At 40.2% G+C, this 15,522-nt stretch overlaps 1 protein-coding gene across 1 annotated transcript in view; it reads right to left on the minus strand.

The window, feature by feature from the left end:
- stt3b (STT3 oligosaccharyltransferase complex catalytic subunit B) overlaps nucleotides 1-15,522 on the minus strand; it is a 128,760-nt gene that overhangs the window by 14,829 nt on the left and 98,409 nt on the right. Inside the window, exons 10-13 of the mRNA XM_062030022.1 lie at nucleotides 11,879-12,090; nucleotides 8,797-8,984; nucleotides 7,778-7,949; nucleotides 2,429-2,602 (exon numbers count right to left, since the gene is read on the minus strand). Coding sequence (XP_061886006.1) covers nucleotides 2,429-2,602; nucleotides 7,778-7,949; nucleotides 8,797-8,984; nucleotides 11,879-12,090 — 746 coding nt within the window. The remainder of the gene's footprint in view (nucleotides 1-2,428; nucleotides 2,603-7,777; nucleotides 7,950-8,796; nucleotides 8,985-11,878; nucleotides 12,091-15,522) is intronic.

Below are 15,522 nucleotides of genomic sequence, written 5' to 3' on the forward strand. Positions count from 1 at the left end.
GTTCTTTAAAGTGGGATGCTACTGGTTGGATATTAAGAGACCATTTACCATAGAAACACTAAAATTGTGTTTACTAGGGGTGTCTCGGTCCGATATCAGCAAGAAAACAAGGCTTGCATTTAAAATCTTGAATATGAGCTTTGATACAAGCAGTCCTGTTAGTTAACATTTAAATGTCCTCTGATAAGCACATCATTGTTATATTTTATTGTATTTTAGTGAGAGCATTTCCAAAAGGTGAACATGGTAGGCTATACTGTATACTATGAGCTAGCAGCTGCAAATCAGCTAAGCACACAAACATACAAAAAACTTGTCCTAATTAAACAATATTGCAGTCTACAAAAAAAACGTATAAAATAATTATTCATTGAATATGACTTGCATATATAAAGACTCCAAAGCAAAAAGAAACCTATTAAAGAGTATCAGTAACAAACATGGTGGTGGTTCCTCTCTTTAAGAAGGGGAACCGGAGGGTGTGTTCTAACTGTCGTGGGATCACACTCCTCAGCCTTCCCGGTAAGGTCTATTCAGGTGTGCTGGAGAGGAGGCTACGCCGGATAGTCGAACCTCGGATTCAGGAGGAACAGTGTGGTTTTCGTCCTGGTCGTGGAACTGTGGACCCTTGAGGGTGCATGGGAGTTTGCCCAACCAGTCTACATGTGTTTTGTGGACTTGGAGAAGGCATTCGACCGTGTCCCTCGGGAAGTCCTGTGGGGAGTGCTCAGAGAGTATGGGGTATCGGACTGTCTGATTGTGGCGGTCCGCTCCCTGTATGATCAGTGCCAGAGTTTGGTCCGCATTGCCGGCAGTAAGTCGGACACGTTTTCAGTGAGGGTTGGACTCCGCCAAGGCTGCCCTTTGTCACCGATTCTGTTCATAACTTTTATGGACAGAATTTCTAGGCGCAGTCAAGGCGTTGAGGGGATCTGGTTTGGTGGCTGCAGGATTAGGTCTCTGCTTTTTGCAGATGATGTGGTCCTGATGGCTTCATCTGGCCAGGATCTTCAGCTCTCACTAGATCGGTTCGCAGCCGAGTGTGAAGCGACTGGGATGAGAATCAGCACCTCCAAGTCCGAGTCCATGGTTCTCGCCCGGAAAAGGGTGGAGTGCCATCTCCGGGTTGCGGAGGAGACCCTGCCCCAAGTGGAGGAGTTCAAGTACCTTGGAGTCTTGTTCACGAGTGAGGGAAGAGTGGATCGTGAGATCGACAGGCGGATCGGTGCGGCGTCTTCAGTAATGCGGACGCTGTATCGATCCGTTGTGGTGAAGAAGGAGCTGAGCCGGAAGGCAAAGCTCTCAATTTACCGGTCGATCTACGTTCCCATCCTCACCTATGGTCATGAGCTTTGGGTAATGACCGAAAGGACAAGATCACGGGTACAAGCGGCCGAAATGAGTTTCCTCCGCCGGGTGGTGGGGCTCTCCCTTAGAAATAGGGTGAGAAGCTCTGCCATCCGGGGGGAGCTCAAAGTAAAGCCGCTGCTCCTCCACATCGAGAGGAGCCAGATGAGGTGGTTCGGGCATCTGGTCAGGATGCCACCCGAACGCCTCCCTAGGGAGGTGTTTAGGGCACGTCCGACCGGTAGGAGGCCGCGGGGAAGACCCAGGACACGTTGGGAAGACTATGGCCTGGGAACGCCCCGGGATCCCCCGGGAGGAGCTGGACAAAGTGGCTGGGGAGAGGGAAGTCTGGGTTTCCCTGCTTAGGCTGCTGCCCCCGCGACCCGACCTCGGATAAGAGGAAGACGATGGATGGATGGAGTAACAAACATGTCTGGTTCATTCAATTTACTGTGTTATGACCTAATTTAATGAATTATTGTGACTACTTGGTGTTGACAAAAAACTAATTAACACTCCACTTCAAAAGTATGAATCTGTCATAAGGTTTGTGTTATTCATACCTAACATTATTCTGATTAATCTCACTTGAGCAAGCCTTTTCTAACACTCCACACTACAAAATAATAATGTACCTTTATGCAATAAGGTTTGTGTTTTTTCATACCTAATATTGTTCTAAGTAATTTCACTTGAACAAAACTTTTCTAACACTCCACACTACAAAATAATGATGTACTTTTATGCAATAAAGTTTGTGTTTTTTTCATACCTAATATTGTTCTGAGTAATTTCACTTGAACAAAACTTTTCTAACACTCCACACTACAAAATAATAAAAATATGTACTATGATTCGTGCTGATATCGTATCAGATTAATATCAGTATTCGCCAATGCTAAAGGTTTCAATATCTGTATTGTATCGAAAGTGAAATGTATCAGTACACCCCTGGTGTTTACCGTACTGCAATAGAGGGTAGAGGGGGTGTTATCGAGTCAACTTGAACTGTAAATAGTTGACCGACTTGATAATTGTTCGAACAGTGCAGACTATGGTCAGATAGCAGGTTCACACTTACCCTGATGTCCTTTGGATGCTCCCCTTCAGCTATCCTCACCATCCACAGGAACTTGTTGATGTCATCCCCAGAGTAGCCTATGACGCCGCCGAAAATAATCAGCACATAGTCCACATCTAGGGACCTCATGATTTTGTAGGCTGCACTTTCATTGGAAGACATGGCTTTCCCCACCTAAAACAGTGGTTACAAAAGGTTTTAAATGTAACAGGATGACTTTACACAGTATTTTTCAAAATTTAAAACACTGAGAACTAAAATTGCACTTTAAAAGAAAAGACTGCAGATGTCCTTTGAGATATTGGGCACACTATCAATGTGATAAATGTGAGGTTGACAGCAAATTTGCCACAGTGACAAGTGGTACAATTGTTTTGACAAATGTCCTCCATATATTACGAGAAAAGTGCCCCACCTCAACAGCATTACACCACCTCTGTTATTCCCACTTTTAACTCCATAAATCATATAAAGCAGGGATATTTATCAAAATTGTTTAGGGGGCTACCTTTCCACAAAGCTGGGGACAGACTTCTTCCTTCCCCTTTAGTCTCATTTATATATTCCTGAGAACCAGCATCTTCTACAGTAGTGTTTTTCTGCTGCAAAAAGCTTGTTAAATATTATCTATATGGCCTTGTTCACACTGCAGGTCAATTCCGATTTTTTTTGCCCATTTGTAACCTGTATCGGATGTTTTCATGTCAATGAGAACAGTGCAATTTTGATTTTTTCAAATCCGAACCAGGCCTCTTTGTGGATAAAAATTGGGTATGTACAGTATGTAATGAAACTGCAGTGTGAACGCTCGGGTCGCATTCATCCAACCAGAGTGTCGCGATAAGCACAATAATTATTTGCCAAAATAGACAGTCGCAAAATAAATAGTTGACAAATGAGCAGAAAACAGGCAAAAATCTTGTTTTAGGAACTCCCATCAACGATCCACCACTCCTAGGTCTCCCACTGCTCGCCAACACGCTCTTCAAAACAGACATCGTAGCAAACGTCCCACAAACTGCGAGGTTTTACATTTTAAAATTAATCTTTGTTCTACGTGCAATAATTCCATTCAGAAAATGTGGACTTTGATAGCACAAAATCCTTGAAATTGACACAAATGTGACAGGACTGGAAACTTGAGCCATGTTAATTTACGTAAACACTACAGCGCGTGTGATGTCATGACGTCACATCTGCATGTGGGTCAGTTTGTATTCACATTAGTTTTTGTAATGTGAACAACTACATAGAAAGATTGGGTTTGACAAAAAATCGGAATTGGACATCCTACACCAGGGGTCGGCAACCTTTACCACTCAAAGAGCCATTTTGGCAAGTTTCACAAATTAAAGAAAATAATGGGAGCCACAAAAAAAAATTTTTAAATTTAAAATGAAAAACACCGCATACAAAGCTTAAAGGCCTACTGAAATGAATTTTTTTTATTTAAACGGGGATAGCAGATCTATTCTATGTGTCATACTTGATCATTTCGCGATATTGCCATATTTTTGCTGAAAGGATTTAGTATAGAACAACGACGATAAAGATTGCAACTTTTGGTATCTGATAAAAAAAAGGCTTGCCCCTACCGGAAGTAGCGTGACGTAGTCAGTTGAACATATACGCAAAGTTCCCTATTGTTTACAATGATGGCCGCATGAAGTGAGAGAGATTCGGACCGAGAAAGCGACAATTTCCCCATTAATTTGAGCGAGGATGAAAGATTTGTGGATGAGTAAAGTGCAAGTGAAGGACTAGTGGGGAGTTGAAGCTATTCAGATAGGGAAGATGCTGTGAGAGCCGGGGGTGACCTGATATTCAGCTGGGAATGACTACAACAGTAAATAAACACAAGACATATATATACTCTATTAGCCACAACACAACCAGGCTTATATTTAATATGCCACAAATTAATCCTGCATAAAAACACCTGCGTGTTTGTTATGCTAGCTCCTAGCTCCTCTGCTAGCTCCTAGCTCCATAGAACACGCCAATACAATTCAAACACCTGATCAACACACACAATCACTCAGCCCAAAAGACCGTTCACCTAACCCAAGGTTCATAAAGCTTATATATTTTTAAAAAGTTACGTACGTGACGCGCACGTACGGTACGGTACGTGTTATGCTAGCTCCTAGCTCCTCTGCTAGCTCCTAGCTCCATAGAACACGCCAATACAATTCAAACACATGATCAACACACACAATCACTCAGCCCAAAAGACCGTTCACCTAACCCAAGGTTCATAAAGCTTATATATTTTAAAAAAGTTACGTACATACGCAAAAAAAAGCCAAAGCTGCATACTCACAGTAGCACGTCTGCGTCTTTGTCATCCAAATCAAAGTAATCCTGGTAAGAGTCTGTGTTGTCCCAGTTCCCTACAGGCGTCTGTGTATCCAAATCAAAAGTCCTCCTGGTTAGAGTCTCTGTTATCCGAGTTCTTCCATCTTGACTGCATCTTTCGGGAATGTAAACAAAGAAGCGCCGGCTGTGTACTGTTGTGGCTGACTACGTTCGAAAAATACGTCCATTTCGCACCGACAACTTTCTTCTTTGCTTGCTTGGCTTCCTTCTCCATAATGCAATGAACATGATTGAAACAGATTCACGAACACAGATGTCCAGAATACTGTGGAATTATGAAATGAAAACAGAGCTTTTTCATATCGGCTTCAATGTGGAAGGCATACCCGTGTTCGCCGGGCTACGTCACACGCATACGTCATCCTCAGAGGCGTTTCGAACCGGAAGTTTAGCGGCAAATTTAAAATGTCACTTTATAAGTTAACCCGGCCGTATTGGCATGTGTTATAATGTTAAGATTTCATCATTGATATATAAACTATCAGACTGCGTGGTCGGTAGTAGTGGGTTTCAGTAGGCCTTTAAATTGCTTTGTGCTATGTTAACCAGGGGTCTCAGACACACGCACCTTAATATGGAAATTTGATGTTAATGCGGCCCGCGAGTTTTGAATGAATGGCGCTTGATAGCGTCATACTTGCCAACTCTCTCATTATTTCCGGGAGACTCCCGAATATCATGGCGTGATGGCACTGCATTTGGCGCCCTCTACAGCCTGCCCAAACAGTGTACCTGCTCGACCACATGTAGAATGCAGCTTCAGCTTGCTCACGTAAGTATCAGTGACAGCAAGGCGTACTAGTTCAACAGCCACACAGCTTACACTGACGGTTGCCATATAAAACAACTTTAACACTGTTACGTTACAAATATGCGCCACACTTTAAACCCACACCAAAAAAGAATGACAAACACATTTCTGGAGAACATCTGCACTGTAACACAACATAAACACAACACAACAAATACCCAGAATCCCATGCAGCCCTAACTCTTCCGCTCAACCGACGCAGGGAGGGGAGGGGGGTTGATGTGTGGGGGGGTTTGGTGGTAGCGAGGGTGTATAATCTAGACCGGAAGAGTTAGGGCTGCATGGTTGTGTTGTGTTTATGTTGTGTTACGGTGCGGATGTTCTCCAGAAATGTGTTTTTCATTCTTTTTTGGTGTGGGTTCACAGTGTGGCACATATTTGTAACGTAACAGTGTTAAAGTTGTTTTATACGGCTACCGTCAGTGTAAGCTGTGTGGCTGATGACTAAGTATGCCTTGCTGTCTCCTACGTGTGCAAGTAAAAGCTACATACAACATGTGGCCGGGCTGGCACGCTGTTTGTAAATGCTATAGAGGACAATTACTGCAGTGCAATTAGGGCACCCCCTTAATTTAGTAATTAGAGTGAAAATAGGATTATATTTGCCCTGGGAGTTTTCTAGGAGAGGCACTGAGATCCATAAGTCTCCTGGGAAAATCGGGGGGTCGCAAGTATGCAGCTGAGCCGCATCAGAGTGGTCAAAGAGCCGCATGCGGCTCCGGAGCCGCGGGTTGCCGACCCCTGTCCTACACTGTAAACATAGCCTTTTGAAGAAACTGCTGCAAAAATGTGAGTCACACAAGTTTTTTTTTTTTTCTAAACTTGCAGGCCACCAGTTGATTAACCCGAAAGATGAAAAAGAGAGGCAATGGAACCCTGAGGAACACAACTAGTATAACTAAAGAATTTGAACAAATGACTACTGACTGATTCTAAAGTAAAAAGCCTACATCAACACCTTAGTTACATTAATCGCATTATGAGAAAAAGTGTAACTGCCAAAGGAACAGGACTTAAAGTGGTGCCTTAAGGAATGCCTGTTATGTAAATCACAAGTTTCGACCCCAGTGTTGTTTGCTAGCAAGGTTAAAATGTTAATGCAAGGATCTGCCAATGTGTTTACAGTGGTCCAAGTTCCTGTATGCAACAGGAATTTGCTGCAGAAATGTATGTCTCCCAAGTTTTGAACTGAACTCGGTGGCCGGTGTAGTGTCATTTGGCCCACGGCCGCCAGTTACATAACCCTGCCATAGATAATATGCTCCCTCCCACCCACAATTTGATTTAAAATCCCTCCTACCAACAGAGCACTAGATGGCATGTATGGTGTATCAACCGAGTAGAAGCTCTCACAGCTTACATTTATATGGTTCCAAGAATCTTTAAGTAGAATGGGAAGTAGAGCCTTCATTATCATTCTCTCCTCCCATGTAACTATCTTCTTGGTTCAATCAAGGGGGAGAACCCTACCTCATATCGATGATAAACTCCCCTCTTTTGAGAATAGATAGTTGATTCATATTTACTGAAACTGAATACAATACCATGCAAGCGCTTTGAACAGAAATAAACTCAAACTTGTTTAATTGTTGATTATTTTTGAGGTTCAAACACTTCCAGATGACTAAAGGAAAGGTTGAATTTCAGAAGATGACTGCATCCTTGAAGATGAAACCTTTTAAAACGCTCTCCTTGTAAAAGGCCTTACATGGTAAACTGTGACTGGTGATGGTCCCTCTTCTTATTACAGACTTTAAAATTCCTTAAGTAAAATGCAACAGAACACAAGCAAAGACGGCAAGTAGTGCAGTACCCCATAGTCAAATAGACAAAGTGTTAGAAGAAAAATATTTAAAAAGGACGCAGAGAGGGAGAAAACACCCAGCCTCTTAAGGAAACTGACGGCTATTAACCGAGGTGCTCTTAAACTAATTGAGAACAATTTAAGAAAACAAAATGATCTGGCTTATAAGGAGAGCAGTTAGAACTGGCAATTTCATTAAACATTCACTTAACACTTAGATGATCATCCGGTAGCTGCGAGAATAAATAATTTGTTTCTCCATGTGTGTGCATTAAAAATAGCAGCAGAGCAAAGACAGGCAGCCAAGAGGATATACTGAGATAGAAGGGGGAAAATAAGATTAACGCGAACTCACCAGCGCTATATGACTGTTATTCCACGTATTATTATCAACAAGTGTGGTCCTGTTGGCCATCCCTGCAATTTGATAACCATAGTCCCACCATGACATGACACGTGCATGCTCGTCTGTGTTCTGCCTCAGCCAGTAGTAGGCCTCCCTGAAGTCATCCAGGATGTTACGTGTCCTGAAAAGGAAAAAAACAAAAAAACCGAGAATAGGTTAACAACCTCGTCAAACAAAGACATGGCTGCAAGGCCATTCTACTCAATATTCTCACTCATGGTGAAACAATCTCAATTTTGTTAACTGGAGACAGTATTACGGCTCTTAGGTTACTTTTTTTTTTTAAAATCACAAATCTATTTCATATACAGTAATTGTTGGAAAGCATTCACACATAATATATACAATAATATTCTACCATGTGTTGGGGCCTCCTTCAATTCACCTTTTAAAGGACACATATATCCAACCACTTGGTTATTTGTTCAAGTGGTGGATGCACCTGCTAATCAATTGGGGCATGGTGTTTGAGTAAATACGGTGTGTCCAACATCTGACTCAGAAGTACAGTTTAAACATTAGTGCACATGATTCTGAAAAAAAAACACATCCTCTATGTCCCTAACCTACAATAAGTCAAACAGAGAGAACTTAGAACATCTGCTTGCATTTTTGTTTAGGCATGTGATAGCAAGTGTGCACTGACTGCAGAAATTCCTTTATGCTTAACACAAACATATTTCTGTGACCTAAAAACTCTTTATAAAAAAAAAAATAAATAAATAAAAAAGCAAAAAAAAAGCAGCGATATTAAAGATTGTGCTGTCATGCACTTATCAATATTTTAACAAAATGTCATATGAAATATGCATGTGCTCCCTGACTTGCTGCCTTATGTAGAGCCAAACACTTTTGAACTACAGTATGAACTACAACATGTGATTTAGAGCTTCTCATAGCAGTTTAACATCCATTAACAAATGACAGCAGATGTGTGTGCGCAAGTGTGTCACCCAAGTAACTCATACCCATCATGGTTGTATGACGCGAGCACCACACTTGGGCTGGAGTAGGCGTTGCTGGTGACCCAAGTGCAGTGGACAGCAAACATCATCAGGAGCATTAACATGAGCATGGTGACTATGGACTTTATGTTTGGACCCAAACCTTCCTCCGCTTTCTCCTGTTCAGACACATGTTTGCGCACCTTGCCGGCCTGCAGGGGAAGACAGAGTTACGAAGGAGGTCCATCAGTAGCACTTAAAAAAAGTGTCCAAAGTGCATCCCAGGGGCCATTTTTGTCCCTCAATATGTTCTGAAAATGTAATGAATTTATTGTTACTGTAATTATATCTTAGGGCTGGACAATTAATCATTTTTTATTTGACACACTGCTAAGTAAGTAAGTAAGTCAATAATCACTAAATTCAACAAAAAAAGTAAGTCACAGGATTTCTGCGTTAACGTAAACGCAAACAGAGTCACACAATTGGCCATTTAAAAGGAGTTTGGTGTTAAACGCAGACAATCACAGAAATTGACATACAGTAAATGTGAGTGAAATGCTGCCATTATGAGGAGAAAGAACCTTTGTTTCGGAAAATAATGTGTCCAGTACCACTCATTCTTACCCAAAACACTCAACCGCCTTGTCCTGAACTAATCAATGTGGAGACGGCCATTTGAAACAACGACTAAACTATGAAGCTGAAGCTAGCAGGAAACAATCCACACACCCACCCACATCTGCTTGTGTTGTTGTGAACAACATCATCGATGCATTATCAATGTACAAACAAGACAGCAGTCGCACCTTGACAGGCGTTCGCTATCCTTTTTTTTTTTTTTTTTTACAGCCTCAAGTCGCCTCCCGACTCGTCAAGCTCAGAACAGCAGCACACTTCCCCCCCGTCACAATAACAGCGCTGTTGTGCGACACATCCGGTCTGGCTGCGCTAACAAAATAAAGGTTTAAAAAAGTACCTTACACAGGCATAAAGTACTTAAAGCACTTACTGATACAGGATGTATTGCACCAATAAATGTGAATGTCATTACATTTTATTCATGACATGAGAAGCACACACTCTTTGGTGGTAAAATAAGTGTAAAAAGCAGAATTGAAGACATTTTTAACGGAAAAACTGAATTTAATCGTTTTATTATATTGACATTTTTATTTATTGTTAGCATTACTATTATTTTACTTGTTTATTTGTTACTAATTTTTGCTAATGTGTTAATTGTCACATTCCAAAGAAAGCAAGGGACAAGTGATGCCTAATTTGAAACATTTAGGAAGTATCCGAAGCTTTGTCGACCCCCCACCTTCTTCGGCTGCATGGCAAGAAGATTAACCAACAAGATAAAGTGGATTTTATTTTTTAATTTCTAATCATTGTAGCGACCTGGTTGTTATAGTTAAGGAGTTTTGTGATTTCACACTCTGAGTGCACAAAAGGTGATGTATTTTTGGTATGATGTACAGTAAAACCTTGATTAATGAACCCCTCTATTTGCGAACTTCATAAACTTTTGGATCAAGCCAAACATGCCTCCGTGTGCGAACCATGTCTCTTTGTGCAAACACTATTCAGTCATTAATTTCAATCTGCCTGTAGACAAAAACCAGGGTCCATCATTGTTGCCGGAGACAAAGCCCTGCACGTCACTTGCTGCACAGGACAGGACACAAGAGTCACTCGGTGCTGCAGTGTATGTTTCTTCTCTCGCCATTCACCCAAGTTTTGTCTATTTCGCCAACTCAATATGGATTTCAAAGTTTTAAACCAGCCTGAAAAGAAGGACGAATTTGCTGTGGACCAAAAATTACTATTTGCGAGGAAAAACGCCAATAATGGCAACACCATGGGTCACTACAGACCGCAGAAAACAAGACACACTGGACAGAATCATGTAGCAGCGAGGACCAAGTGAAGGCCGGCCTGGAAGAGTGGAATCAACGTAACGGAAGAAGAGGAGAGGGAACTAAGGAAGAAAATGACTTTCTTTCGTCTTGGAGAAGCACTGCTACTCCTCACCCAAACCCTCCTCTCTATAAGTTCGATCCCTCTCTACGTTAATCATAAGCATTCATCTTCTCGCTTGCATGCCACTAATATTTGCCGATATAAGGTAAACATTATTTGACTTTTTTAATTTACAGCAACATGGTTGTTAATGATTTTAAAAGCATTAAAGAGGAACTTTGGTGTGTGTGCACGCGAGTTGACAAAGCAGCTTACTGCTGATGTTGTATTGGGATAATACTGTAAAGAGATTGTTGATCAATTATTTCCTTATATTTGATATACATACAGTATATATACACTTTACACTGTCGTCAAAGTCTTTTGTTTTTTTATCAATCAATCAAAGTTTATTTATATAGCCTGTAATCACAAGTGTCTCAAAGGGCTACAGAAGCCACAACAACATCCTCGGCTCAGGTCCCACATCAGGGCAAGAAAAAACAAAACCCAATGGGAACACCGAGAAACCTTGAAAGGCAGCATGGATGATACACATCAGGCTCTTATGATACGGAGATTGTACTGACTTGATTACACAAAACAATAAAAACTACTATTATTTAATAGTTTATAATTTGAAAGAATTTAAAAGCGCCAGAAATGTGATGTTACCATTTCCTGCTTTCTGTAAAAGGCATCAACTCACTCTTTGGCTGAGGCTTTGTTAGTCAAATATTCACGAATGCGAGACAGCTGATAACTGAGTAAGCACATCAAATAGTTGCAGCGGAATCACAGATGAATCACAGCTCAAAATACTGGTGGGATGTGTGGATAAAAGCTCACGACATGTCTGCCAGTCTCCCATGTTGAGTGAAAAAAAAATAAGTACAGCAAAAGGCTGCAACATAACTAACACATTGACTAGTATTGCAACCAGATAGACTAGCACACTAAAGGGAATACACTCCTCATATTTCATTGTATCTTTTCATGGGACAACACTGAAAAGATGTCATGAAATGATATGTTAAGATTTGCAGAAATGTGAGTGGTGCAGTGACTTGTGTGAGTTTCTGTATGTGTCAAAAAAATGTGATTTTCTTTCCAGTACAGTGTGACAGGGATTACCACCTACCTTATCATAGAGATTTCCAGAATTCCTTTTGTCGTCCTCGTCGCTGCTGTCTTCAGCCGGGGGTTTCTCCCTTTTTGTGTCATCTCCCATGTAATGCTCAAAGACACTGGAGAAAGCCACGGCTGACAGCATGCATACTACCGGAGTCAGTGTCAGCATGAGACGCACCATCACACCAGCAAAATACACGGCACTGATGGCGTACAGGGCCACTGCAAGGAAGACGAAAACCAATCAATGACTTGTATAACCATGAGATGATGCAAAAGATTACCGTATTACTCGTACCACAGGGCGCATTGGATTATAAGGCGCACTACCGATGACCGTGTCTATTCAGATCTATTTTCATACAAAAGGTGCACTGGATTATATGGTGCATTAAAGGGGTCATAGTATGATTTTTTTTCTAAATGTAAAACACTTCTTTGTGGTCTACATAATGTAATGGTGGTTCTTTGGTCAAAATGTTGCATAGATTATGTTTTACAGACCATCTTCAAGTCGCTTTCTGACCTTTGCTTCAGGATGCGCAGTTTTGTGGGCGGTCTTGTTTAAGTGTCTCCACTTCGACAGCGTCTTCTCCCCGTCATCCGGAATCCATGATTATTAGGTTTAAAATTAACATTTTTGAAAATGCTAGCATAAAACTTTAGCGTGCTAAAATTAGCATGCTAACCGGTGTTTATTTTATGATGGCGCCATGATTATTGGGTCAAAGTACAAAATTAGATCAAATGCTAGCATAATATGTTAGCATGCTAACATTAGCATACTGACAGGGGAACAGCTAGCATACTTCCAAGGTGGCGCCATGTAATAAAATCAGCGGAACATGTTGGTGTTAGAGCTAATTGAATCGATTGAGGAATGTGGGAATTGAAGTACTTGGGAAAAATGTCCTACTCCTTTCAGTGGGAATTTTCTGGTAATTTGGGAGTTTCGGGGAAAAAACAGAATTTCTTGAAGGCGATAAATAGCATGAATGTCCTAAATGAGTTCAATTGGTTTGTGTTTGAAGGGTTTGAATCATTTAATAAATGTGTTGGGAGTGACAATTTATAATTGAATAATAGTGTTACAAAATTCCAGGAATTTGGGAATTCCAGGAAAACCGGAATTCAGTCTGGAACTTGGGAAAGTTTTAGTTTAAGTGTCCAGGATGAGTGGAATGTGTTGATGTTGGAAATGAGGAGGAATGTTTTGACGGTAGAACGGTTGAAAAATGTGAAAGGAAAAAAAGGGTGGAAATAGGATTAGAAAAAAACAGGAATTCCTGGAAATTTTTTGAAAGTGGAAAAATTAAAGTTTGAAGTTTGAATGTCCAGGATGTTGAAGGTGAAATGGTTTGAATCGATTGAAAAATGTGGGAATTGTAGAAATTTGAAAAAAAAGGACAATTCATTTTGAATGGGAAATGTCCCTGAAAAGTAAGAATTCTGGGATTTTTTATATTTTTTTAGAATTTTTTAAGAGCACAATTCCTGAACAGGCTGAATAATTGGAAATTGGAACGGTTAGAACTAGATGAAAAATGTGTGAATTGTGGAACTTTGAAAAATGTCCCATTCATTTCAATGGGAATTTCCTGAAAATTTAGGAATTTCAGGAAAAGTGGAAATTTTGTGGAAAATGGTAAAAAACTTGAATGTCCAGAACGACTTGAAATTGTTAGTATTAGAATGTTTCATATCGGTTGAGCGATATAGTAGTAGTAACAGTTTTAATTGAGAACAGATATTACGGAATTCCTCGAAAACCAGGGGAAACCAGGAATTTTTCCAGATAAAAAAAAACGTTGTTTTTGTCCTGATTAAGAGGAATGTTTTGATGGTGAAACGGTCTAAGTGAGTTGAAAAATGTGCAGGGAGTAGTCGAAAAAAGAAGGTGCAAATATGGTTTGAAAAACCGGGAATTCCTGGAATTTCTTTTAAATTTGAAGAATGGTAGTTTGAATTTCCAGGATGAGTGCAATATTCTGAAGGTGGAATGGTTTGAATCGGTTGAAAAATGTGGAAATGGTGTAAGTTTGATAAATGGCCAATTCATTTTGAATGGGAAAAATTACCTGGAAAACCGGCAATTCTGGGAAATCTGGGAATTTGTTCCGAGATTCTTGAATAGGCTGAATAGTTTGAAGTTGGAACGGTTTGAATTGGATGAAAAATGTGGAAGGTAGAGCACGCCAAAATATGGAGAATAATAATAATAAATAAGATTATTTTTGGTGTACAAAAGCATGAGTGTGAATTATTTTGAGTATTCACACAATAGCACAACCAGAATTATTCCGTACATTAAGCGCACCGGGTTATAAGGTGCACTGTGGATTTTGGAGAAAATTAAATGATCTTAGGTGTGCCTTATAGTCAGAAAAATACGGTAATGTCAAATGGAGATAGTACAAAGACAATTGTTTTCCACAATACAAGCTCTGAATAGAACGCTTGCTGGTTGCTTGCAGTCCTTGTAAAACGCCAACTTGGAGCTAAACTCAAGAACCACCGAAATAGCTACAATCTTTATTGTTTGTAATTTTTTTGTGTTATGTTAGGAAGTTACAGTATATGCCATCCCTCTCCTTCATACTTCTTCATTTCAAGACTCAGTTAAAAGTAAAAGCTGATTGTTATGAGGCCACAATACAAAACTTTACACCTAAAGGGGAGATATCTTGGCAGTGTTTATCTCAAAAGGCCACATTGACCAATTGTTCTTACAGTCTATGTACTTCTTTCAGACAACTGTGACTGGCCTTCAGTGTTTTCTTATCTAAGCAAATATGACTTCACTACTTCATGGCTCCACTAAATCATAATACCTTTTTGCCACCATACATCATATATATTGTCATTTTTGTGCTTTGACTCCAATGCTCTTTCAATTAAAGGGACTCTTTGCAACCTAGTTTACACACGTAACTTTTATTTATTTTATTTTAACTTGGAGAAAAGATTAGGCATGAGAAGCTGACCTGAATTTATTGAATTAAATTATCTAAACAACATATGAGAATTATGATTTTATTTAGAAAATGGATGGATGGATGTTATAGTTTTACTGTATCTAATAGTACGATTTCAATGGTAAACATCTCATATTGATCTCCTTCGGTCATTAGCGCCACATTACCCACCTAAGACTCCTTTGGAGGGGTAAAGTCGATACTTATACTTTGTGCAAGAGTTTTTGGCGTTTCAACATTTTTGGCACGGACTTATCCCGAATTTTTGACTTTTACATTATCATTCCATTCACTTTCACCGCAATGTTTACAAACGCTTCCCTTCTGGTTGGCACCACATCCGGACTCTAAACACTTTAAATGTTTCCAACCACTGGCTTCAACCATGCATTAAATTGATCATTCTGGAGCCACAAATCGTTGCAAGTAATTTGGCTTTGCTGTGGGCTTTTGTAAAATTGTCTCCACTGCTATATGCTAAGCTGTAACAACACGCCGCTGCGTGCACACAGTACACTAGCAGGTGGGTGGTGTGCGATAAATTCTGACCGGGTAGCACAGGTAGATTACTTAAGTTAAGCGGAACATTATAGTATCCTTAAAAAATTTAAACATTTAAAAGCAAGACTTAAGTTTATGCATGTTTAAAAATGTTTTTAAAAAAAGTAACGTTAATAGA

The sequence above is a fragment of the Entelurus aequoreus genome, linkage group LG20, assembly GCF_033978785.1.
Source record: "Entelurus aequoreus isolate RoL-2023_Sb linkage group LG20, RoL_Eaeq_v1.1, whole genome shotgun sequence".
NCBI classification, from domain to species: domain Eukaryota; kingdom Metazoa; phylum Chordata; class Actinopteri; order Syngnathiformes; family Syngnathidae; genus Entelurus; species Entelurus aequoreus.